Below are 27,852 nucleotides of genomic sequence, written 5' to 3'. Positions count from 1 at the left end.
AGACAAATCTACATACTTCTCTAATACGTATATACAGACGTATACACGCCTGCGCGTTCTGCGCATCAATACTATACCGACAACAACTAAATAACAGTAGAAATGAGCAAATGATTTTTATTATGGTAATGCAATAATTTAATTTACCAAGGGTGGAAAAAAAGTGCATTAGGCAATAATTGATGTGTGGTCGGTACGCTTTTAAAATATAAGATGAAAGAGAAGATTAGATGAAATGTTTCCTATTAAAAACAATAGCGATTTACTGTACTATGACATTGTTTGCACTTGTTGTAATAAAAATGTTAATGAATATTTCGTCCGTATTGATTACGAGTTCTCGTACCTTTTATATTTTGTTTGTGCTATTTTTATTCATTAAGGAAAATATATTTTTTATTCCTGGTTGTCGATTAGGGTAAGTAATGTGAAGAAAATGCAATTGTGTGCACTCGATTATTTAGAAATCGTTAATGTATTTCCTTTTAGTTCAAATGATTTTACTTTCGCTGAAATGACAGTACGTCGGCGTAAATGTTTGGGAGTTTGGCTTTAATGACTGCGTATTTCTCGGTAATGAAAAGCAAAAGGTGGATTTTGCTGGCAGCAATCTTGGGAATGAAGCCTAGTCCCTAACGTTTTAGAATATCACAGGTATCCCGCGCGCTCGCCCCAGGCTCCTTTAGACTATTAAGAAAAACGACAGCCATTGATTGATATGATCTCGGTGCGCTGCATCGAGTCTTGAACAATCACGAGCTAGTGCACATCGTTCATTTTTCTGTTTGTGTTCTTAGTAAAGATAGTGTTGTCTTATCTTAAAGGCTCTTTTTCTCATGGATATTCACATGTATGACGACGAATTCGACAAAGTTTGGGACAGGTACGTTTCTTATGATTAACCTTAAACTTCTCCCAACTATATATATACTGTTTATAGTGTATATAGTCACCTCCATAACACCGATCGAATAAATAAGAAAGAAGACACGGAACAAACCGAAAAAAGCTAACTATTGGAATAAAAGACATTTCAACCTTTTGGTCTTTGATCTTAAAAAAAAAAAAAGAGAGAAATAACTGGTTCCTCCCCCACCTAGCTTTCTATACCATTTATTGTTTTGGAATGACCATCCATATATAGGTACCCTGGGTACCAGAGCCTCCAGATTTTCTCGTCTAGTGACGCTGAGCCAAAATGCCGCTTGTCGCATATAGCAAGCACGTCGACAAGAAGGCACAGTTCGACTTTTGTGCCATTCCGCCCAGTACTTCAAAGTCCGATTCAACGGACGACATTGTGACTAGCTTGTGTTTTTTTCCTATTTTGCCTGTTTTGAATGTAGAAAAGCATTTTTTTTTTCGATTTTCAACATTCAATTCTCCGAGTTGGCTCTTAACCCACCCTCCCACTTCCTAATTGTTCTCTTTACAAGATCCCTTAATGAAATAATAGCCTGGAAAATAAACTACAACATAAAAAAAAACAAGGACTACTTTTGTTGTTTTTGAGTAATAACTACATTTTGAATCTCATTTACAATTACTACAATTACTACTGGTGCTTACTGCTAATACGTCACCAACCTTTTCTTTGTTCAGGATTGATCGGAGTGGACTGGGGACTGTGGACAGCCGGACGTTTTTCCTTACTCTAGGACTAGGAGGAAACGAGGGAAAAGGTTAAACACACTTAAAAAAATTTAATCACTTTGACTGAATTAAGCAGTGGCCCTTGACAGTCGAATTGAATACTTATTCTAGTTGTTGTATGTATTTCTTCTTAGATCAAACTAATGCGGCGCATACATTTGGCGGCGGCGTCAGTTTTTGCGCACTCACATTCGACTTCTATTTATTTTACTTTTATTTATTTTTATTGCTCAAGAATAAGATCTTAACTTAATAATAAAGACATACTACTTCTTATGGTTACTGCAACTCATAAAGCCGCTTTTTTGGATTAGAAAAACAACACCAAAAATCACCAATCAAAGAACAAGTCTTAGAGGACAAACCAGATTCTGTACAACCGGCCCCCTGTGCAAAACAAGATTCTCCTAAAACAGTCATGCCGGTAACCGTTGACGAATGTCAAGAGGAGAAAGAAGATATCATGGCTGTCCTTTCAAACAAGGTATGTTGCCTTTTCACTTAGTGAAACTAAAGGCTCTTACGGTGATTTTCAATATTTTGCGATTTCTCGTCTACAGTATGCAACCGCTAAACATCTTTCTGGCTTCCGTCATTCAAACTTATCGAAACAAATTTGTTGCATTTTGATTGGTCATCGCCTTGTGGGGGCGTGGTTTACAGTGCTGGGCATTGAATCCGATTGATTTTGAGAGACTGAAACCAAAATGCGGACATGACATGGGAAATTAGCCGGGAAAAAGCAAAGCATCTGACTTCAAGAGGCTTTAAATGACACGTACAGCTTTGAATTAAACCTTGAATTTATTCATGAGACTGCTACAGGCTAGTTTCCATGTGGGAAGTTTCCATATAATTGTGTGCGATTGTGTGCAATCATACCGAAACTATTTCGACCGTAATGCGGTCGGTAGTGATCGTACGTTGAATTGGTCATATGGAAACTAGTAAACCGACAACGATATATTTCTCATTTTCAGTTCAAAGAAGGTTACAATGGTATAGTAGAGATGTTCTCGAGGTACGACCCGGAGAACACCGGAAAGGTTAGTAATGTTACAGAAATTAATAAAACTTGACAGTAGCAACATTTTTAAATCTTACAGTAACCACTGGATCAGCCGTGATAACCTGATGTTCAATGAACTTCCCAGTTAGCATAGTACACCGGTCCGAAGGCAGTCCAGGCCAGACAAATATAGGGTAGAGCTATAACTTTGCCAAGGCTTTCCTCTGTATCATTTAAACAACTTTACTAAGGTAGTATGGAGGGGAGGCCGTGACTTAGTTGCCAATTCGTCGCCAAGTACCGGATGGAGCTTAAGATACTCGAACTACTAAAGTGCCTCTTGCAGGCTCGGGCCAAGATCTTGGCCCACTCCAAGGCCATGCTCGACTAATACTATAAAAATGCGCCAGAGCAAGAGTGAAGAAACTATTAACGTTAAACTTTACTGGGGAGTCACCGTTGATAGCAAATGAGCATATATTAGCCCTACACGCCCTGGCGGCTGCTTTCAGTGTGTTTTATACTGCATTCACACCAGCACCGAAACCAGTTTAAAACTGTTTTTTATTAAACTGGTTTTAATCTCAATCTCCCAAGAATGGACAGAACCAAGAACAAAACTAGACTGTGCTGTACATGTGATTATTTAACTAGTAAGAATTCAACACAATTTAAAACTTGGCAAGTCATCAGGCAAAGAAAAACCATGTTTAAGTAAACATGGTTTTGGTGTGAATCCATCATTAGATGTATTTTCGATCTGATTTCAATTTGTTTTTAGGTCAGCAAACATGAGTTTCGTCAAGTGCTCGCGAGCTATCGCTTGACCTTGGGTCCCATTGAAGTGGAACACTTTTTGTCGAGGTAAATTTTGCTGGTGGTGGTGTCAAGGCATTACCAGGGATGACGAACGGCGGGGGGGGTGGGGGTGGGGGGAGGGTACTGCTACTGAATATCTGCGGTTAAAATGTATCACCAGTAGCAGTACATTATTATACGCAAAGCGAAGCAGGTATACTACTGAGGCAGCATGCGTCTCCCCATCGACTACCAAATAATCGCGAAATCATAGACTATTTGCATACAATATTTGTGCCTGTGAGCCAACTGAAAATCCCGGTTTTGCGCCTGCGTGCCACTGATAAAAGTAGTAAAAGCAGTTAGTGTGACCCCTTATTCAATTCCTAACCCACTCTCTGTTTAGGTTTGGCTGCCGCCATGACGAGATGGTCCCTTATCGCAAGATCCTCGACATGTGTCAGGATCGAACTGATAAAGGCTTACTGCAAAAGATTATGGAAGACCCAAAACACAGGTACCGTACGTAATGGATCATGGAAGACCCAAAACACAGGTACCGTACGTAATGGATCATAGAGGACCCAAAACACAGGTACCGTACGTAATGGATCATGGAAGACCCAAAACACAGGGACCGTACGTAATGGATCATGGAAGACCCAAAACACAGGTACCGTACGTAATGGATCATGGAAGACCCAAAACACAGGGACCGTACGTAATGGATCATGGAAGACCCAAAACACAGGTACCGTACGTAATGGATCATGGAAGACCCAAAACACAGGTACCGTACGTAATGGATCATGGAAGACCCAAAACACAGGTACCGTACGTAATGGATCATGGAAGACCCAAAACACAGGTACCGTACGTAATGGATCATAGAAGACCCAAAACACAGGGACCGTGCGTAATGGATCATAGAGGACCCAAAACACAGGTACCGTACGTAATGGATCATGGAAGACCCAAAACACAGGTACCGTACGTAATGGATCATGGAAGACCCAAAACACAGGGACCGTGCGTAATGGATCATGGAAGACCCAAAACACAGGTACCGTACGTAATGGATCATGGAAGACCCAAAACACAGGGACCGTGCGTAATGGATCATGGAAGACCCAAAACACAGGGACCGTACGTAATGGATCATGGAAGACCCAAAACACAGGGACCGTGCGTAATGGATCATGGAAGACCCAAAACACAGGTACCGTACGTAATGGATCATGGAAGACCCAAAACACAGGTACCGTACGTAATGGATCATGGAAGACCCAAAACACAGGGACCGTACGTAATGGATCATGGAAGACCCAAAACACAGGTACCGTACGTAATGGATCATGGAAGACCCAAAACACAGGTACCGTACGTAATGGATCATGGAAGACCCAAAACACAGGTACCGTACGTAATGGATCATGGAAGACCCAAAACACAGGTACCGTACGTAATGGATCATGGAAGACCCAAAACACAGGTACCGTACGTAATGGATCATGGAAGACCCAAAACACAGGTACCGTACGTAATGGATCATGGAAGACCCAAAACACAGGTACCGTACGTAATGGATCATTGAAGACCCAAAACACAGGTACCGTACGTAATGGATCATAGAAGACCCAAAACACAGGGACCGTGCGTAATGGATCATGGAAGACCCAAAACACAGGTACCGTACGTAATGGATCATGGAAGACCCAAAACACAGGTACCGTACGTAATGGATCATGGAAGACCCAAAACACAGGTACCGTACGTAATGGATCATGGAAGACCCAAAACACAGGTACCGTACGTAATGGATCATAGAAGACCCAAGACACAGGTACCGTACGTCAAAACACAGGGACCGTGCGTAATGTATATCCACCTTGCCTCAGCAACCCCTCCTTTATGTATTGATAATAAGGGACTTGCGCTAAAAGATACTGCAGATACTGTTACTGCAGTTTCAATTTTCTTCGAACTCCCGCCGACAACTTCCGCTTCCGCTTCAAAATTGCCTCCTGGTTTCCGTCATTCAAAATCTTCGCCAATCGAAAAGCACCAATTATGATTCCGTTATTTTATAATGATGGTTGCCCGAAAGCAGTTAACATGGAAATTGTACGAGAGTTCGCGGAGTATCGAAAATGGCTGTATTTATTCGAGTATATGAATCTTCACATCTTCCCACTCTTCAGGTTCAACAAAAGCCGAGACTCTCAGATCGGTACTACTACAGCCGTGGACGCGGAGGCGAGGCTACTTGACCTACTCCACTCGGACTTTCTCTCCTTGCTCGGAGCATTCAAGTGAGTTTTTACACGGACATGTGTCGATTCTACTCACGTTCTGCAATAGAAAATACATTTTAAATTTCACAAAAATGATCTGTCGCATTTCATAATACTACAATTTTCAATTCGCTCGCTAAAGAATTCCGTCGAGCGTGCAGCATTTGCACAGTACGTTTCGCTACTGAACGTATTTTTGATGCACGTGCTTTTCTATCTTATACTCCTACTGTTTATTGTGAACCCCTGCAAGGAGCACCCTGTCTCTTCCTGGTAATCAGGGCAGTGGGCGTGGCGCAGTGGGCGTGGCGCGGTGGGCAGACCGTCTCTTTCTAGTGCTTGTGCCTCTCACCACAGGTTTCCCGGTCGCTCTGTAGCGCCTGTGCCTCTCACCACAGGTTTGCCTTTCGCTCTGTAGTGCCTGTGCCTCTCACCGCAGGTTTCCCGGTCGCTCTGTAGTGCCTGTGCCTCTCACCACAGGTTTGCCTTTCGCTCTGTAGTGCCTGTGCCTCTCACCGCAGGTTTCCCGGTCGCTCTGTAGTGCTTGTGCCTCTCACCGAAGGTTTCCCGGTCGCTCTGTAGTGCCTGTGCCTCTCACCACAGGTTTCCCGGTTGCTCTGTAGCGCTTGTGCCTCTCACCGCTGCGTTCCGGGTTCCATTCCCGGTTCCGCGAGTTGAGTTTGTTGGCTTTGCCTTTGCTCCGGGTTTTTTCCCCGATTTTCCGGTTCTCGTCCAACAATTTTGATCTAAGCTGTGATCCTTGGTCAGCATGAATCGTATGCCGGCTGCCGAGGCGCCTTCTATGCCTTTGACTCAACCACAGTGCATCTGCGCTCTCTTAATCCAGCATCCATATGCAATAAGGGTGATTAGCTTTTCAAATTAATTAATTAATTTATTCTATTTATCCTCGCAGATCTCTTGACCGGGAGAACATGGGTGTTGTGAAAAAATACCAGTTTAAGGAGTTGCTCGAAGCGAGGTTCGGCATACGACTCAACAAAGAGCAGCTTGCCGCGATACGCCTGCGGATAGGGGATGATCCAGCCAGCGGTTTAGTGCCGTACCCGCGCTTTCTGGAGGAATTCAATCATATCAGGTCTGTCATACAAAAATGCACTATATCGTCAAAATTACCTTTTAAATGACTTTTGATAATTCTTGAGCAAGAGAGCTCGTTTACGTAAACAATTAACATTCGAAACAAAACAAATGGAACATTCAAAAAGACTGAAAAAAACGAACAAAAAATAAAATAATATAGCTATTCTGAGGGAATCCTTCATTAATCTGAAATCCACATCAGGGCCTTACTTATGTTGCTTAAACAATCAAATTTTGTTCTGAGAAAACAAGAGGGATTTACTGAGGGGTGCATGAAGTATCTCTGATGACGTCACTCCGCCAAAAAAGCCAGCTCAGTGTCGCTACTATACTACTATAAACATTAACCTGATTGATAACCTGATAAAGATACAAAGTAAAGGTCTTTCAAATGGTTAACTTGTTATTGTAACATTTATATATTTATTTTACTTTTACAATGGTTGCATTTCAGGAGATTCTCGCCAGACAGAGCCGTGGAGGCGCGGGCAGCAACGGCGAACTCACAGAGACCCTCAACCTGCCCTAGCCACCCTCCCTCAGTGCGAGGTGGTCTCTCCCCTAGGGGGGTGGAGAGGAGTGCAACTCAACTAGACGTCAAGAAAGAACCGGAGTCGCGTGACGCTGATCAGGTATTTTGTTCAATGTGAATATCCTGATCTACTATGTGAAGCTGCCAGCTACAACATAATGAATGAACGTTACAGCAAATCATCATTCCTGCTACTTCTTTTTCTAAACAAGCTGGGATTTCTAACGCAGTGGTACAGTTGTTGTCGAGAAACTCTTCACAAGATCATGCGGTGTACAAAGAGCAAAACATTTCTTTGTCCAGTAACCTGTTTTTCCTTAAACATATATAATTTCATAAACGACTGCGGGACTGCCGGGAATTCAAATCCATTTCTTTCCTGGGAATAGCACGTAGTCAATCATACCACCGTGACAATCAATTACCTTGCTGTTTACAATCAAATGGTTTATGACGCGACAATAAAAACCGCTTGGACAATCTACTGACTACGCGCTTTGCCAAAACTACAAGGATTTTGGATTCGCCGAGGTCGCGCAACAATGAATAAGACACTTGCTGGGACTTCTCTTCCAAAACTTGATATCCTTAGCCCCTTTGCCCTTGTTTACAAAGTCTTACATTACCAGCCAGTCTCCAAAATGGCCTCCCAGGCGCGTATACAGAGCGTCCCATGGCCACCAAAAAGTGATTCGTTTCTTATTGAAGGATCGCCAGATTTTACCTTTTTTCTATATGTTACCTATGACTGGGCATCCAGTCATCAAATCCTGAGAACGCGCCTTCTTGCATACTGTAAACGTATTTCTATCATCTTATCATTTCAAAGCCCCTCTGAATTTGATAGAACCCAACGTGGAATATTTGTTTATTAATTGCAATAATTTTGTATATGTGCTGACTTTAAATATAATTTGTACGCAATTTGTATAGCGCATAAATTTTCACTTAAATTTGCAATTATAATCAGATCACTGCAACGCATGCAGTCACAGATTAGAAGCCTCCATTAAAATTGCTTATTTCTGAGCCTCAGTCGGCTGAAATAAAACCATTTTTGCATAGGTAACAAGACAGTTGTGTTGAGGGATTGATAGATTGGTGAATTGCTGTCCACTCGCGTTTTTGGTGCAAAATTTTAAATTTTACACATCTGCATAAATATTCTCGCGCTGTGATAAAAGTTGTTGTATTTTAGAGCGCACACAGCTTTGTATAGCTATAAATAGAAACATTTTTGGTGGACAAGTCGAGGAAAAAAATTTAATTTGGTCTAGAATATGAAATTTGAATTAAGCGCTCAGAGCAATTGTCCTGACATATTGACTCATTCACGGCTGATTGATAAGTGATTGTTTTCCCGGGGGTGGGAGGAGCTTTCCCTTTCAAAGCGAAACCTCGTGTTTAAGCTCTTTCACAATCTCAATACGTAAGACTTCTTTTTGGTTGCTCTCTTGCGTGAGGCGCGCAGTGATTTCTCTATTTGTTTTGGCGGAGTTTGCCTTTCAGAAAGTCACGTAATTCCTTAGTGTAAGTGTCTTCTTGCAGCTTCCTTTTAAAATCAGAATCTAGTATCACAATGGTGTTGCGACGAGTCGGTATTTGGCGATGTTTTTTTCGTTGTAAGCCTCATCAGAACTCTGTAGTTCTTTCTCGCGGCTTGATTGAGGGCAAATGCCGCTGTTATATAAACCCCTTGAAGGCAATTCAGCGTAACGAAACCATACACCAGTGGGGACCAGACGAACTTAGCGGCGATTCCTGAGAACCACGTTAAACCTATGAGGGTGGCGATGCGGACGTAGATGCCGAAGTTTGACTTCACGTGTTAGCGATCCCCAAAGATTTTTCTGCTTTGCTTTTCCGTTACCCTGATAGCTTTGACAGTAAAGATGAAAAGCGTAAAGTTGAATAGAATCATTAATGCAACAGGAAGTCCAAATATGCATAAATTAGCATTCTTATTGGCTATCCAGCAAGCCTGGTCAGAGCCGTATCCAATAGCAACAGCCCCTGATTGGTCAAGGGCTACACACACTGTGACGTAGACCATCACTGGAAGCCAACCGAGTGCCATGTTGTTTAAAATTTGACGGGTTCTTTTGTTTTTGCTGTTGCTTGGCAACCTAGGCCGGGTGGTATTCGAGAAAGCCTTCCATGTGTCATATGCGATGATTGACGTCCATAGAAAGGAGACCAGGAAAAGATAGTGAAGAAAACATGCCGTGATCGTGCAGAAAACTGGGCCGAGGGTAAACGCACCGCTGACTTGCCATAACAGCTGAGCCATTAACAGGGAGGCGGCAAGGTTCATCATGTTGATCCCCGGGATAGTACGCAACTCTTTGAAAAGCCTGTATGTAAGGAGCAAGAAAGACATGCTTATGACCGACAAAGACATGCAAACAGCCGTCAGATACCTCAACGCTACGTCATCGATTTTGGTATTCTCCTTTGTGTAAGAACGTGAGAGATTTTTGCAAACCCACAATGAGTCATTATCGTAAAAGTACAACCGATAGATCCGTTTCGTCGAGTTTAAATACAATGACCCATTGGGTACTCTAACACTTTCGTCTTTGTCCACCTCGACGTATGTTCCATTACAGTTTTCTGTAGTCATACTAGCATCATGACAAACATAGATTTCTCCTTCTCCGGCCTTGGTGTGGTTACTGTTGTAGTCTGGTTGCGCCTGGCTTATTAACATAAACCGCTGAGCTAGAACTCGAAAGCACCGTGTATTCATGTGTCTTGTACACTTTCAAATCATTGCAGGATAGAATCTTCTTGGTAGCTTTGAGAACGGGAAATATGTTGCTGTCCATGGTTATATTAAATACAGCCTGAAAATCCAAAACCCGGTTAAGCGGAGTACAGTTCCTTGGTAGAACTTCGTTCGGAATTTTGAGCTTGAACAAAATGGAGATCTCTTTTCTTTTTAGTATGTATGTCGGCGAGTGAATCAGAGTAATGAACGTTGAATTGATACAGAAAGCATCACTTAAAGCCTTTTTAAATCCCTCTTTTGAGAGATCCCAGGTATTTACATTGCTGGGAGACAGAAGAAATAGCAAGACTTCGTATTGATTGAATTCTGAGCGAACTGGCGGGCCACCTCTGTACGTTGTTCTACACGTTTCCTTTTGATCAGGGCATAAAATCGTCGTAAAATGTTCCCCACTGCTTTGTAAGCCGAGGACAACCGAAAATGGGGTAACGCCGGGTGCATTCTTTACGATGAGTGGAAAGCGCGGGCCACACTTTGCCATTACATGATCAGAGCTGCAATTCAGGCAGTGGGCATTCCTGAGGTTTACTTGTCCGTTGTAGACTATACCAGGAGTCCCTGCTTGGCATTGCTTTTTGTCTGAAGCAGTTGCCTTTTGACTACAAGTGGAAGATACGTCTAGACAGTACCTCCGAGGGCTTCCAGTGATTGAATGTCATGTCGTCATAGCAATATCTGAGAAGGAACGCGACTCGCTCCTCGCTGGTAAGGTGCTGTGAGGGGAATGTTTTACAATCAAGAAGAACGCCATATGACCAAAGCAAATTATTAGGGATTCCATTACATTCGGCGCAGAATTTATTGCGAAAGACACGGCCGTCGGCGGAATAAACTGGCAAAGAGTCCAAGAACGTTTTACTGGTAAGTTTGGTATTTGGGTCTGCTAATTCCTTGCAATGAAATGATGCTCCTTGTGACCCGAGACATTTCGTTATCATCCAAGTGCCAAGCGTCGTCTTCTTCACAGGTCTCTTCCCATTCATCCAGTGAACACAACTCCACTGATTGATAGAAGTGTTTAGATAATTTGATTCATCCGTCGAGAAATCTTTTTTAAAGCAGAATTCTTTAAAATCCAAACAGCAGTCTTGGAAATACAGGCATTGTTGGTCGCAATAACATACAAGCTCTTCTCTTGGTCGCAATAACATACAAGCTCTTCTCTTCCTATAATGAGTCCCGAGTCATCGTCCACGACACGATAGTTTCTCTGAACAATTTAAATCGGCTTTGATCAATTCCCGTCTTAGTCTTCGTCTTTCCCCGTCGGCTTCCTCTTTCCCGCCTCGGCTCCTTCTTTCGTTTCCTTGACTTTGTTGTTTGTTTAAGCTTTCTGGAAATATCCCTAATACTTATTTGCTTCGTTTTTGCTTATCTAAAAACAGCATTTTTTGTTTTGTTTTAAAATCGTTCGTTCTCCCTAGAAACAGGCGATTGGCATATTTGATAGAACCCCTTGTTTTTTCATATGTTCCATCGTTCAAAAACACAATGAATTCTTTCTTGCATTTCTGCTTGACTTTAGTTTTAAATGAATTTAGATCTTCTTTCCAGTCCCTTTCTGTCTCTGGCTTGAATGTGATTCTTATTTTGTGGTTACCTAATTGTATTGCAAACCTTTTGTTTGTATCGTGTTGTGTTGATTGATCTGAAAACGTACCTAATGACCCCCTGTGATAACTCATTCGTCTTTGAACACAAAATAAAGAATGCCAGAGAAATAAGAAATACCATTCTTTCCAAATATCCCATTCTGGCTTGTCTTGCCTAGATGCCCTATTGTCTGTGATTCAAAATTCCGTTCTGCTAAATATACGGATTGTCACCAATTTAAGTATTCCCTTGATTGATTACTTTTTAATTGTGAACCAAGGCTTTTCTCTGGTGCATATGAATAAACCAATACGTACGGACTGGGCTAACTAGCAACCAGTCTAGGTGACAACTATGACTATGATAGACTTGCTTGAGTAACCTTATAGCAGAAAAAAAATGCAAGCCATAAAAACAACAACAAAATAGTGAAGACCAAATAGTGGATTTTTCCTAATTATAACTGATATCGTTGGATACGATTTTTATGTAAGGCTGTCATAATAAGAAACGTTAAAAAAATACGCTGAAAAAAATGCATTTCTTTGTTGGGCCTTTTTAATGAGGCCTTCTCATATAAATCAAAACTTTTATTATGTTTTTGAAAGAAATAAGATTAAAAAATAACGAACAAAATCAGATATAGCGACTTCTTTAAGCATTGCATAGAATAGCATGATACATAAGGCCCAACAATCACTAACTGCACTAAGGTCAGTCTAAGGAAACATAAGGTTTGTAATATACTCAGACGGTAAAATGTTATGTCATTCATAACAATACTTGCCCATTCGGTCCATAGGCCAGTATAGCATTAAAAATTTATTTTATGATATTATAACATAAATTGGGAGAGTACTCACTTGACTTACCCAAGAAAACCAAAACAAGCGAGTCACTTTCCAGTAAGAATAGCGCACTTTTTACAGTGACCGCGGGACAGAGATGATCTCACTGTGTAGATAACATTTTGCTAATGAGAAGCTCACAGCGTATTATATGAGTTTTCCGACAATATCTATTTCAAAAATAGTTAAAGAAAACATCTGCTTGTAACTTAATGGCTTGGATGTCATTTTACGTAAATTCCAAGACTCTTAAAAGGATAGCTTTTAGCATTGGAAACAAATGAGAATTGTAATTTGCAAATCAATTATCGTTTGACCTTTTGCTAAACAGTATATATGGTGAGGGAAGGAGATTGAATTAGTATTGTAAAAGCTTTCTAAGGTTTCAAGATGGACTGTTATATGATTATTCGTTCCAAACAGATGCGGTATAACGACTTTCAAATGGCTGACGCCACACAAGTAAAAAATGAGTAATCCCATAAAATCTTTGAAATGACCTATAGAACATATATTTATACTATATACTATATCTTACGCCCGTGTTTTAGGGCAAACAATGCCAAGTAATTAAATTAAGATCACTTCATATTTCTGAATTTTGTTGCATTCAATACTAGTTTGTTTTTAATTGTGAGATTAAATTTATTTTCCCTAGGCGTGAAGATCGTTAATTTTCAATTAGAATAATTTCTTTGACGTTTCCGAATTCCCATTAGCAGAATGGTTTTATTTTACTATTTCCTGGTCTTTAAATTGTAATAACCAATGTACAGAAATGGAACAACAGAAACAACCAACTTTATTGCTAAAAGACTATTCCTATTCTTGTAGTTTAGACATATATATATATTTGTTTATGTTACCATGTTAGTTGTTTTTGATAGAAGTGTATCAGGAGAGAGATACATCAAGTGCTTAAAATAGCCAAAATCTATAGATCAAAATTTATTCCATTTTTTCATACTTCTCTTTTTCTGGTATTGTAACTAATGATGTTATTTTCACAAAGGCACGAAGTGTGCCGGGGCCAGGATCGTCGGCTTTCTCTACCCATCGGCCTCTGTTTACAAGAGGGTTATCGTTCACCTGTGAACCGCCTTTGGATTCAAATTAAAAGAACATTCACCTTCCCAATTTCTTCCCACAACTCTTTGCGGCGCGCGCGTGAAACCGACGATAAATACAGTAAATAATTATTTGAGCAACACAACAATTTTCCTTATTCATTTCTGACGTTATAAGGTTCACCACAAACTGGTACTCGACTCTGCCAAATTTTTGTCTTCAATTAGACGTCTTCATGGCAGACTTCTTCGACTTGAGTAGCAGCTTTTGGTGGACGATATCCATTATTCTGGTTGAGGCCTGTTTAGTCGGCGAGATGCCTGAACAAAAGTCCATGCTAGCTAGCCTTAGCCTATTTGCAGGGGGCTTTGGAGGCTAGAAAAATATAACACCGGATAGTATAATTTTCTTGTTCTTTTTCTTTTTTTTCGTATTTTAACAACCTGTAAGATGCGATATTGTAAAATAACGGAGTATGGCCGCCATTTTGTTTTATTTTGGCCGCGCGCGAGCTGGGGAGGAGGAAGGGGAGAGCAGGGCGCGCGGCCAGAACAAAACAAGGTGGCGGCAACGACTCCGCGCCTAGCAAAAAACACCGGGTAATCCGCGTCGCTAGAAACTTTTTATTTTATTCTAGCCTCTATCGCATAAACTTTTCCAATCACAGACCGCATAGAGCCCTCCATTTATAGACAAAAAACATGCTTTAACATGTTTTTTATGCAATTTTTTCCAGCTTATGGCTCAATTGGGTACTCTACTGACAGAGAAATTCGACTTTATTAACAAGGCAAGTAAGCTTTCCATTTTTTCTAACCATTTAAAATAATTGCATACTTAAGAAGTGAATCTCACGCTTATATCTAACTTTCCATTAACCTTTATGTATGGTATACATCAATAAAAGCCCTGGGAAACAAATGGGTTTTGATAACCTCGTCAATCAATGGCAAAATCCATTGTGTCAATTTGTAATAGGACATCGGTGACGGGTGTTCTAAAAATGATTTAGATTTCATTTAAACGTCAAGTTAACCATAAAAGTGCTGGATTGGACAGTGTTTTTATCTCGTTTTTAAATATTTCTTTGCTTATTTTTCTCTCGAAATTCCTCAGACAAAAGGGAGGGGGGGCGATTGACGGGTAAAGAATGGATGTCAACAACTAATACTTTTTATTGAATCGTAGACGTTTATTGGTATTGACAAGGCCTCAAGGAATTGTGGGAATCTGACACGGGAAACGTTTAGGAAACTATTCGAAAGGTAAGAAATAGATGTATCTACAGATGCATTTACTGGTCAGACTTATAAGCCTTTTTTATTTTTGTTGGGTCTTTTTTATTATGGTTGTTTGTTTAATAGCCAACGCAAATGTTAATGCCCATTCCACTGATTACTGTTAACTTCCTATACCTTTATCTTTCCAAACTATTCAATCTATAACTAAAAGGAAATGACATTTTTTTACTATTTGAGAAACCCATTGTAAAACTAAATCTCGAACACGCCTTGCAAAGAGGGGCTGCTTGGCTATGAAGCAATGAATTGCGCCGACTTGTCGGATCCAGGATGTATGAATGGTATAACTTTATCATTTTTTATCGATTAAGACAATTGTTTTGTCGTTGCCCCAACAATGGCTGATATAAAACTGACATGTGTTTTGTCTTTAGGCATGAGTTCAAATTGAGTGGAAGCGAGGTTGATTCACTTTGGAAGAAGCTCCCGATTGAGCGAGACGGCACGCTCAACTTCATCGAGCTTGTCAAAACGTGTTTTTCGGCAGCGGGCAGAACTCCACCTGCGCAGACCCAAGTTAAAGGTATGAGGCAGGAAAAGGGGCGGTAGCAGGGCACGAACACCACCATCCCCCCCCGCCCCGCCGCCCTTGTATTTTCAAAAAAATGTGTAGGAAATGACCAGTAGAGACGTGGTTGTGCCCCCAAATATTTGATTAATGTTTTCGTATCGTACCTTCCCCCATGTTTCGAGGCCTGCAACAACTTTGAAAGATGTGGATGATTTACCGAAAAGAGGCCTTTTCTGTGGACTTATTGTTTGATTAACAATGTATAGAGTATAGAAAGAAGAATTCGACTGAAAATGAGAGTGGTTCGCATTGGAGGCGAGCATAAGGGCGGGCCCATGCAAAAAGGATTTGTCTCTTTTTCTATAAACATCAGCTTTACATTTGTTTCTTAACTAACATCGAATAATTAAAGCGCGACAAGTAAATCCGTCAACACCTGAAATATGTATGGAAGGTTTGTTCCGACCAATCACTCGTGTGATATTCAAACAGTCAACTAGAAACATATCTCAACAAGTCTCATTCTAAGGTTTAACGTCATGAGTCGTATTCATGCACTGCACGTGATCTCTTAACGCAAGTCCTCTAATGTCTTACTAGAAACCTTTTTTTCGTTCCTAGATGGTCAGCTGTCGCATGTACTTCAGAAGTATGCGCGTGCGCAAGTAAGAAAGACTCTTGAACGATTTGTAGAAATTGATGAAGATGAGGAAGAAATGCCTGGTGAAGCCAGTGACGATGTACAATCGATTGCAAACGATGATTGTACGATGCCTTCGGAACAACCGCGAGAGCGATCCGAGAAACCGAAGTTGGAGTCGACAATGAATATAATCAAATTAGAGGTATGCTATGACGGCGGTAATCGAAACGCTGTAACTGCGTCATCCTCATGTTTAATAGGAGCGCGCTTCACGCTCGTAGCATTAATCTGTAAAAGATCGAGTATTAGAGGATCCTGGTACCTGTATACGTATTTATCAATATTTGTTCCTTTTAAAGTATTGTAAGAGTTGAAAATGCCAGAAAACACTACATCTATAGTCATCATGAATTCATTTATCTTTGCGTTAATTTCCCCACCCTCCCTTGACATGTGTTGCTCCTGATGGCCTGATATCCCCATCACTGCTTATTCCCTCTCAGCACTGGTTATTCCATCTTAGCACTAATTATTTCCTCTCAACACTTATTATTCCCTCTCAGCACTGGTTATTCCCTCTCAGCACTGGTTATTTCATCTTAACACTAATTATTCCTATCAGCACTGGTTATTCCCTCTCAGCATTGGTTATTCCATCTTAACACTGGTCATTCCCTCTCAGCACTGGTTATTCCATCTTAACACTGGTTATCACCTCTCAGCACTGGTTATTCCCTCTCAGCACTGGTTATCACCTCTCAGCACTAGTTTTTCCCTCTCAGCACTGATTATCCCCTCTCAACACTGGTTATTAGACCTCAACACTGGTTATTCCATCTCAACACTGGTTATTCCATCTCAACACTGGTTATTCCATCTCAGCACTGGTCTCTACCATCTTAACACGGGTTATTCTATCTCAGCGCTGGTTATTGCATCTTCGCTCTATTCTCAACACTATTTATCGCATATTCTCTGTATTCCCACACTGTTTATTTCACAATCGTTGTATTTCCAACACTGGTTATTTCATCTTTGCTGTATTACCGACACTGTTTATCGCGTATTTCTGTATTCCCAACACTGGTTATTGCCTTATCGGTGTATTCCCAACACTGTTTATTGCCTTATCACTTTATTCCCAACACTGGTTATTGCCTTATCACTTTATTCCCAACACTGGTTATTGCCATATCACTTTATTCCCAACACTGGTTATTGCCTTATTGCTGGATTCCCAACACTGGTTATTGCCTTATTGCTGTATTCCCAACACTGGTTATTGCCTTATCACTTTATTCCCAACACTGGTCATTGCCTTATTGCTGTATTCCCAACACTGGTTATTGCCTTATCACTTTATTCCCAACACTGGTTATTGACTTATCACTTTATTCCCAACACTGGTTATTGCCTTATTGCTGTATTCCCAACACTGGTTATTGCCTTATCACTTTATTCCCAACACTGTTTATTGCCTTATCACTTTATTCCCAACACTGGTCATTGCCTTATTGCTGTATTCCCAACACTGGTTATTGCCTTATCACTTTATTCCCAACACTGGTCATTGCCTTATTGCTGTATTCCCAACACTGGTTATTGCCTTATCACTTTATTCCCAACACTGGTTATTGACTTATCACTTTATTCCCACTACTGGTTATTGCCTTATTGCTGTAATCCCAACACTGGTTATTGCCTTATTGCTGTAATCCCAACACTGGTTATTGCCTTATTGCTGTAATCCCAACACTGGTTATTGCCTTATTGCTGTAATCCCAACACTGGTTATTGCCTTATTGCTGTAATCCCAACACTGGTTATTGCCTTATTGCTGTAATCCCAACACTGGTTATTGCCTTATTGCTGTATTCCCAACACTGGTTATTGCATCTTCACTGTCGCAAGGTTCGCACTCGTTGGAACCAAATCCGTGAAGACCTAAGGAAGACTGACCGTGAAGGCATGGGAAGCGTAGACTCTAACCAGTTCAAGGTATTGTGCGATTTTCTTTTCTCTACTCTATTCCACCCTACTCTTCCCCTCCCCCCTGGTCCATCCTCTATCCTCTCCCATGCCCACGCTTTTATCAAAAAAACAATTTCTGCAACGCGAATTCCGTTCTTCTTCTTTACCCTCGTTTTCAGTCACACGTGCACCTTTGATTTTTTCGTTTCCGAGTCGCGACTGGTTTTTGGTGACGGAAGCATTTTGTATTTGGTAGCTGTTAGACCGCTGACCAATAAGAGAGCGCCGAGAAGCACCAGGCGTCAAGAAAGAAAACAAGATATATATACACACTGCGCACTTAATCAATAACCACGCAAAGCTAAGAAACAATTCGAACTTCATTTAAATGCTGGCTTTGTGTTTTTCGGTATTTTCTCGGTGACAGTAGCTAAGAAGGCGACCCACTTTAATGTTGTTTTGGTTGTGATCGATCTAAAGCTGTGACAGATGCAGAATTGAGTCATGATTGACGTCCACCAAAACACAGTTGTGACTCGTAAAGACACAGGGTGCCCATGTGACTGATAACGAGTGTAAGTGATTGGGCTTTCAAGGGTTATGCGCGGTGGCTGAAACATTGTATAACGATTTTGTTTGATTTGTAGAGCATCTTAAGAAAGAATTGCAAGGGTTTATCAGATGCAGAGTGCGAAAATCTTGCCGTGCGATTTACAAAATACAAGGACAACAGGTTTGTCACTTAATAATCAAAACAAGTAAACACAAACAAAACAAGCAAACGCACGAACAAACAAAACAAGTAAACACAAACAAAACAAGCAAACGCACGAACAATCAAAACAAGTAAACACAAATAAAACAGCAAATGCGCTAACAAACAAAACAAGTAAACACAATCAAAACAAGCAAGCGCACACTCAAACAAAACAAGTAAACAGAAACATTTACATTGTTTTAATTCATTTTGATGGAACATAGTTTTCGTTATTCGCAGATATCATATTAAGTTTCACTTATCTAGTGATTAATTATTTTTGATAAAAAGTGATCATATCGTCAATGACCTAAAGTATTTCCATAGTTCATCTCTTTTGCACTAGAAAGGTCGCAATTTCATTGATATTTTCCTTAAAAAAATACCGCCCCAATGGATGTGAAAAGGAATATTTCCCGCCGTTGAGTATACACCATTAGGGTTGGCGAGAATTATCCCGGGGAACCACCATCCGGCTCCTCCATGCATCACTGCAATGTTTTCACCATAGTAATCGTTAGCGGAGTCTTTAGTGGTGAAGTTACTACCGATACAATAACCTAATCTGTCGCCAGCATCTCCTAGAACCATAAAAAAGATAAAAAAGAACCATAAAAAAGATATATCGATCACGAACGTTCAACAGGGGACTCTCACAGGGTTTCTCAGTGCGGAGTCACGTGAGTTTCGCGAAGTTAAAATCTATCTAGCCGGAGTTCTTGGTTTTTATATTTAGAGAAAATTTTCTTTTGTATACCTTATAGAAGACGAAGGATCTGGCTCTTAAACTCAGAAGGGAGGGGCTAGATTTTAATAAAACTTCCCCTTAGTGTCGACCAATGTCTGATGTATAATATCCTATAGCTTATTTGTTAAAAAAATTTCCCTGCAGCGAACAGCACTTGCGAATAGTGAATTTAACGCGTTCGCCGTTCTGTTGCCATAGAAACAGCAATGTAAACACATGTTACATTTTTATAAAGCTCATCCCTAGGTACATGGCATGACCAAAAAGTTTGATAATCCGATCCCTGTAGCAGAAGATACGAGTTGTGATTGACAGGCTGGTTGGGCATTCGGGAAACTGTACCGAATCTCCTTAATAATAGGCGTCTGGTGCTGACTTAGCTATTCCCACATAACCTCCGTCGAGCTTATTTATTAACTCATATGCCTATGCCCGAGGCAGTTGGTTAAAATCTCATTTTTTGCCAGGGATTCTTGTATCGCTGTTGCTAAAGCTTTGCCAGTGGGGCATGTTTATAAGTTCCTCGCATCTTCAGTTTGCTTACCCACTCTACTATGTGCTAGCATGAATTTTCTGGTTGCGCTCTGCCTAGCAAGGAGGGGGAGGGCTTTCCAAAAAAGTAGACGATAGGGTGATCGCCCTATCTTTTAGGGCATTCAATTCAATCAACTGTTATAAAATTCTTACGCTTTTGCTATCCATGAAGGGGTCTCACCGGTCTTTAAGTGATTTTAGAGCTTAGGATTAGAAATTGCTTCGACCACACCCAATGTGCTATCTTTTGGGTTAAAAATGTTGTTGAAATGTGCTTTTCTGTTTCGCCAGTTTTCTGTTTCGCCAGTTTTCTGTTCCGCCAGTTTTCTGTTTCGCCAGTTTTCAGTTTCGCCTAGTGCAGTGGCCTGGGCTTTCTGTCACGAACATTGTTTGGTTTTCGTCCAGTGAATAGCATCGCGATACATCCAATTCGGCTTAAACAATTTGCAACGATTTATCTTTTTATGTTTAACCCCTTTTTTGCCCAAAAGGGGGGGGGGCGACATGTCACCCCCGTCACCACCCCTGGATCCGCCACTGCGGGGGATACCTGTGGTAGCCATGGACGTGGATGGTATTTGGGGAAGAGAATGGCCGGGCAAAAGTTTTATACCGTTTTTAATGTGGTCATACATCAAGTCAGTCTTTCCAAAGATATCTTAAGAAATGCAAACACCAAACTCGTTTTTTATTTTTGTATTTTCCACTCACTCGACATACCTTTGTAATTTCCAATAGCCACCAATCGATAACAGTTCGGCTCGTCTTCAATTTCAAAGTCATCGTACTCGGCGTATCTCGTGTTTCCCTCGAAGTCCTCCATGTCGAATCGCAGTCGGTACCGCCTCTGTGACGTCATAGCGTGTATCTTCTCCAGCCCTAACCAGAACTCCCCCGCCTTGTTACCAAACCCCTGCTTGTACTCGACCCAGGGGCGGCTAAAATTTACCGAGCCGTCCACGCGCCTCTGGATGACGGTCCAGCCTTCTCCGCTTGTACTCTGGTGGTTCTACAAGAAAATTTGTTTTTTAGTGCTGAGAAGAATTTTATTTTTGTGTATGAAGGATGGTAGTTTATATCGGCTCATTTTAATAGTAGTGTCTGAAGGTCGGGAATACAGTATCATTCACTAGGTTAACTAAGTTCCGTTTGATTTGTACTACAAACAGGCAGTAGCGCTTTTGGAGTACAAATAGTGACGGAAAGAAAATGTTTGTTCAGTTCTAAATTTTGTGTCCTAAGTCGCAGACATTTTGAAACGTTTAAGCAGCTAATTTTAAGACTTCTACAAAATTGACACAATCTTTTGGGTTGAATAACATGCTAAAAACTCCACATAAAACATTTAAAGACCGCTGTATTACATTTCTTGCGGAACAAGCTTTGTGATAGAGGGGTACCCCTGTATAAGAGTGCTTCATTAACCTGCTTTTCCATTCGAATAAAATCGTAATTGTCGTCTTGCTCGATTAAAGCCGTCTTGTCACCACGATACGCCAGCAGTTGGCACAGGAACTTGCCGTCCGGCGACTTGCGTTTGTGGAAATTCACGGCTGAACATGACTCCTTTGCGCGAGAACACTCGGCTATGCACCCGAAGTCGTCAACAACTTGTACTGCTTTCAACACTGTTTCTAGGGAATGTTTGGATGGATGAACCGTGAACAAGCCAGATTGACTTTCAGCATAAACCTCGACAAACGAGGAAACTAAAACGAGGAAGAATGGAAAAATGATCTGTGTTTTTGTTGCGAACATTTCTGTAAGCGCACTTTGTAAGCTTACAAAAAAATGAACATATGGTTGCGGTATGGTTATATTGTGTCTTACTTTAATTGCAGGTTTTCGTTTTTTGAATGGCACTTTTGGAATATGAGTCAATTTGACCACTATTAACATAGCGAATAGTTTGCCTTCAACGACAAACCTTCAAATTTTGAAGTAGTGAAACCACACTTTTGATACCGTCCCCTAGGAGAGGTGTTGTTAACAACGAATGAATGACAAATCTAACATCTGCTTGTTTTTCCCTCAGTGTTAGCTATTTGGAGTTTATGAAGTTCTTCCTTCCAACGATGCCCGAGGGCTCAAACCCGATAGCGTCACCTCGACGATCAAACCAGGAGCCAACCGAGAGACTGGTTAGTAACTCTGCCACTGACGATCAAACCCTACTATACCACTGAAGATCAAACCCTGATCAACCCATCTTCTCCCTACTATACCACTAACAATAAACCCCTGATCAGCCCATCTTCTCCCTACAATACCACTGACGATCAAACCCTGATCAACCCATCTTCTCCCTACTATACCACTAGCAATCAACCCCTGATCAACCCATCTTCTCCCTACTATACCACTAGCAATCAACCCCCTGACCAACCCATCTTCTCCCTACTATACCACTAGCAATCAACCCCTGTTCAATCCATCATCTCCCTACTATACCACTGACGATCAAACACTGTAAAGGGGGTGGTGAGATAATATCAAGCATACAGAATGTTTTGTCATGGATCTTTTTTATTCTCAAAAGCAATTGCATTACTCTAGTCCTCAGAGGGTCATACCCCTAAACTGCCCAAGGATTCACATTAAAATATTGAAATGAAGCTGACTCCGCCTTTAGGCAGTGCTTAAATCTATATTTGGAAGAATTATGATACCCATATGATACTCTTTTCGGTCATAGAACTGCAATTTGCCATGACCCATTCGCCGTTTGCAGTGGCGCTTTTTTAAATAGCATTCTGTGGTGGTTAAAAAAATGTGTTTTACCGCGTCAAAACATTGTCTTTGTGTGTTGTTTAGAAAAATGTGTTTTACCGTGTCAAAACATTGTTGTTCATTATATTGTACAAAACAGTGTATTGGTTATACAATAAGAATTTTGAAACCGGATGTACGCAGGCTACGTCAAAACACTGCTTTAGTCGAATGCAACGGAGGGGTGCATGGGTTAACTGTTGAATACTGCATCTGACTTGCTTTATTTTCTGTAGGTTGAGAGACGAACACCATCACAAGTAGCCATAGCCGTTGTCATGGATAAGATCAGAAATAAGGTAAAAACCGACAGACGGGTTACAAACGATAGACGGGTTACAAACGATAGACGGGTGAAAATCGACAGACGGGTAATTATCAACACAAGGGTAATAACCGACAGACGGGAAAAGCTTAGACCGCGCAAACATGTGGGAAATAAATCAACACATGGTTAAAATTTATTTTGCTTCGATGAAGCGATAAACGTAGCGAAATTACTATGTTATCAAAGAAGCTAAAAACATGCCATTTCAACCGTGTTGATCTATTTCTCTGATTCCACCACGCCTTCGTAAGGGAAGGGTAACCACCTAGTTATTCTAAAAATTAACTGCAGTTTTCTAGTCTCACGATGTGACCTGCGGGTCTACTGATGAGATTTTAAATTTCGCCCTGGCCTTTTCCTTGCAGATGATTTGCGATTGGAAAAGCCTCCGTCGCGCTATGAAGAAGACGGATATGACCGGAGATGGGATGGTATCCGCCGCTGATTTCCGCGCGACCATGAAGAGCTTCGAGTTCCCACTTGACGAGGAAGACTTCTACCAAATCTACTCGGCGTTCGACCTCCATATGGACGGCAGGATCTCTTACGTGGAGTTCATGAAACAGGCCTTGAAATAACCCCACAGCCGTTCTCGATTGTCTTATGGTTTCGGGCTCCCTGTGTACGGCCATGTGACATCCAGTTCTTTCACAATTCCCTTGCGGTCGAACCGATGAAACCGCAGGAAATCCAAATAAGGCAAGCCAGGCCATCGGTTATCTGGAGGGAGGGGTAGGGAGTTTCTTTGTCATATAAATAACATTTTGAACGATGACATGCAAGTAATATGTAAATAGTTAGTGTATCCAAACAGATTTAGTTTATAACCGTATCGTTTGTAAAGTAATTTATAATGGCATATTAAACTTGGACTTTAAATAATTCTATTTTTTAGACAGACAGACGGACAGATTAATTTATTGGTACCGTGTTCGATAAAGGGTAAAGGTGAAGTGGTGTTTTTTTTGCAGTCCGTCATATGAAGGTCTACGGAATTCGTGTGTCTCAGGACTTGATGTCTGTGTTTGTCAAGTGAAGGTCTACGAAATTCGTGTGTCTCAGGATTTGATGTCTGTGTTTGTCAAGTGAAGGTCTACGAAATTCGTGTGTCTCAGGACTTGATGTCTGTGTTTGTCAAGTGAAGGTCTACGAAATTCGTGTGTCTCAGGACTTGAGTCTGTGTTTGTCAAGTAAAGTTCTACGAAATTCGTGTGTCCCAGGACTTGATGTCTGTGTTTGTCAAGTGAAGGTCTACGAAATTCGTGTGTCCCAGGACTTGATGTCTGTGTTTGTCATATGAAGGTCTACGAAATTCGTGTGTCCCAGGACTTGATGTCTGTGTTTGTCAAGTGAAGGTCTACGGAATTCGCGTATCTCAGTTCTAAAAAGCTATCCATTTTACTGAGAGGGGGCGTAAGACTGCACGGTTAACGGTTATTGACGGTTTTGCGTTTTTCTGTGCGGTATTGCGGTTTTTTCGCAACCCCCTTACGTACCCCTCTTTACTGGGTTAGGTGTGTGGGTGGGTGGGGGGGTGTTTGTTCTGCGAGCTGGAACGAAATACCAGAAATTGTTCAGCTAAATGGGTAAACAAGGCGAATCTCAAGCCAAGCATCGGGGGGTGTAACCGTGATTTCCTTCCTGTATGATTAAAACTACAAAATAAAAAACTATTTGCGGAAGTTTAGAACCATTAAAGGACATTGGGATTTTGCCTGTAGTTCTTACATAGAGGATAACTTCAGAATTCAAAGGTTTGTCCTCTCTGAGCATCCTGATGCATCCTCATCCGCACAACGTCGCGTTATATAGGGGAAAAAGTCCATTCTGTTACTTTATCGTGGAGCTACAAACAAATAAATAATACGACACAATAACAGTCGTGAAACTGTAAACTTAACCTAAAACGGTAAACTTAACTTAAAATTTATACGCAGGAAGAAAGCAGGGTATTTTGCAGCCGCCCCCTGGTTATAGTCCTTATTGATTTAAACTATGTTCAAGTGCCGTTTTTGCACATGACTGTATATCAAAACAGAGAAATAGTGATATGATCTGAGATCTATACCACCCATCCCTTTTTGTACACCACCCATCCCTTCGTGTATACCACCCATCCCTTCTTGTATATCACCCATCCCTTCTTGTATACCACCCATCCTTTCTTGTATACCACCCATCCCTTCTTGTATACCACCCATCCCTTCTTGTATACCACACATCCCTTCTTGTATACCACCCATCCCTTCTTGTACACCACCCATCCCTTCGTGTATACCACCCACCCCTTCTTGTATACCACACATCCCTTCTTGTATACCACACATCCCTTCTTGTATACCACCCATCCCTTCTTGTATACCATCCATCCCTTTTTGTACACAACCCTTCTTGTAAACCATCCATCCCTTCTTGTATACCACCCATCCCTTCTTGTACACCACCCATCCCTTCTCGTTTACCACCCATCCCTTCTTGTACACCACCCATCCCTTCGTGTATACCACCCACCCCTTCTTGTATACCACACATCCCTTCTTGTATGCCATCCATCCCTTCTTGTACAAAACCCTTCTTGTATACCACACATCCCTTCTTGTATACCACACATCCCTTCTTGTATACCATCCATCCCTTTTTGTACACCACCCTTCTTGTATACCATCCATCCCTTCTTGTATACCACCCATCCCTTCTTGTACACCACCCATCCCTTCTCGTATACCACCCATCACTTCTTATATACCACCCATCCCTTCTTGTATACCACCCATACCTTCTTGTATACCACCCTTCTTGTATACCACCCATCCCTTCTTGTACACCACCCATCCCTTCGTGTATACCACCAATCCCTTCTTGTATATCACCCATCCCTTCTTGTATACCACACATCCCTTCTTGTATACCACCCATCCCTTCTTGTATACCATCCATCCCTTCTTGTACACCACCCATCCCTTCTTGTATACCACACATCCCTTCGTGTATACCACCCACCCCTTCTTGTATACCACACATCCCTTCTTGTATGCCATCCATCCCTTCTTGTACAAAACCCTTCTTGTATACCACACATCCCTTCTTGTATACCATCCATCCCTTTTTGTACACCACCCTTCTTGTATACCATCCATCCCTTCTTGTATACCACCCATCCCTTCTTGTACACCACCCATCCCTTCTCGTATACCACCCATCCCTTCTTGTATACCACCCATCCCTTCTTGTATACCACCCATACCTTCTTGTATACCACCCTTCTTGTATACCACCCATCCCTTCTTGTATACCCACCCCTCCCTTCTTGTATACCACCCATCCCTTCTTGTATACCACCCATCCCTTCTTGTATACCACCCATCCCTTCTTGTATACCACCCTTATTGTATACCACCCTTCCCTTCTTGTATACCTACCCCTCCCTTCTTGTATACCACCCATCCCTTCTCGTATACCACTCATCCCTTCTTGTATACCACCCATCCCTTCTTGTATACCACCCATCCCTTCTTGTATACCACACATCCCTTCTTGTATACCACCCATCCCTTCTTGTATACCACACATCCCTTCTTGTATACCACCCATCCCTTCTTGTACACCAGCCATCCCTTCATGTATACCACCCACCCCTTCTTGTATACCACACATCCCTTCTTGTATACCACACATCCCTTCTTGTATACCACCCATCCCTTCTTGTATACCATCCATCCCTTTTTGTACACCACCCTTCTTGTATACCATCCATCACTTCTTCTATACCACCCATCCCTTCTTGTACACCACCCATCCCTTCTCGTATACCACCCATCCCTTCTTGTACACCATCCATCCCTTCTTGTATACCACCCATCCCTTCTCGTATACCACCCATCCCTTCTTGTACACCACCCATCCCTTCTCGTATACCACCCATCCCTTCTTGTATACCATCCATCCCTTTTTGTACACCACCCTTCTTGTATACCATCCATCCCTTCTTCTATACCACCCATCCCTTCTTGTACACCACCCATTCCTTCTTGTATAGTACACCACCCTTCTTGTATACCACCCATCCCTTCTCGTATACCACCCATACCTTCTTGTACACCACCCATACCTTCTTGTATACCACACATCCCTTCTTGTATACCACACATCCCTTCTTGTATACCACCCATCCCTTCTTGTATACCACCCATCCCTTCTTGTATACCACCCATCCCTTCTTGTATACCACCCATCCCTTCGTGTATACCACCCACCCCTTCTTGTATACCACACATCCCTTCTTGTATACCATCCATCCCTTCTTGTATACCATCCATCCCTTCTTGTACACCACCCATCCCTTCTTGTATACCACACATCCCTTCGTGTATACCACCCACCCCTTCTTGTATACCACACATCCCTTCTTGTATGCCATCCATCCCTTCTTGTACAAAACCCTTCTTGTATACCACACATCCCTTCTTGTATACCACACATCCCTTCTTGTATACCATCCATCCATTTTTGTACACCACCCTTCTTGTATACCATCCATCCCTTCTTGTATACCACCCATCCCTTCTTGTACACCACCCATCCCTTCTCGTATACCACCCAT

General features: G+C 41.6%; 2 protein-coding genes across 2 annotated transcripts in view; one reads left to right on the top strand and one right to left on the bottom strand.

The window, feature by feature from the left end:
* The window catches only part of LOC5508264 (EF-hand calcium-binding domain-containing protein 6), a 38,235-nt gene extending 14,101 nt beyond the window's left edge, over positions 1-24,134 (top strand). Inside the window, exons 7-24 of the mRNA XM_048722499.1 lie at positions 825-883; positions 1,603-1,682; positions 1,968-2,137; positions 2,634-2,699; positions 3,444-3,526; positions 3,867-3,977; positions 5,662-5,772; positions 6,671-6,853; positions 7,313-7,490; positions 14,427-14,480; positions 14,879-14,955; positions 15,366-15,514; positions 16,124-16,347; positions 18,057-18,143; positions 18,764-18,849; positions 22,191-22,296; positions 23,161-23,223; positions 23,618-24,134. Coding sequence (XP_048578456.1) covers positions 825-883; positions 1,603-1,682; positions 1,968-2,137; positions 2,634-2,699; positions 3,444-3,526; positions 3,867-3,977; positions 5,662-5,772; positions 6,671-6,853; positions 7,313-7,490; positions 14,427-14,480; positions 14,879-14,955; positions 15,366-15,514; positions 16,124-16,347; positions 18,057-18,143; positions 18,764-18,849; positions 22,191-22,296; positions 23,161-23,223; positions 23,618-23,830 — 2,100 coding nt within the window. The 3' untranslated portion in view covers positions 23,831-24,134. The remainder of the gene's footprint in view (positions 1-824; positions 884-1,602; positions 1,683-1,967; positions 2,138-2,633; positions 2,700-3,443; positions 3,527-3,866; positions 3,978-5,661; positions 5,773-6,670; positions 6,854-7,312; positions 7,491-14,426; positions 14,481-14,878; positions 14,956-15,365; positions 15,515-16,123; positions 16,348-18,056; positions 18,144-18,763; positions 18,850-22,190; positions 22,297-23,160; positions 23,224-23,617) is intronic.
* LOC116615435 (adhesion G protein-coupled receptor B2-like) lies at positions 8,242-11,982 on the bottom strand. Its single transcript, XM_032377056.2, has one exon. It carries the CDS (start codon positions 10,137-10,139, stop codon positions 9,219-9,221), a length of 921 nt encoding a protein of 306 aa, XP_032232947.2. The 5' UTR covers positions 10,140-11,982; the 3' UTR covers positions 8,242-9,218.
* Positions 24,135-27,852: the final 3,718 nt, after the last annotated feature.

Source organism: Nematostella vectensis, chromosome 15 (assembly GCF_932526225.1).
Source record: "Nematostella vectensis chromosome 15, jaNemVect1.1, whole genome shotgun sequence".
NCBI classification, from domain to species: Eukaryota; Metazoa; Cnidaria; class Anthozoa; order Actiniaria; family Edwardsiidae; genus Nematostella; species Nematostella vectensis.
This window is presented reverse-complemented; position numbering and strand designations above follow the sequence as displayed.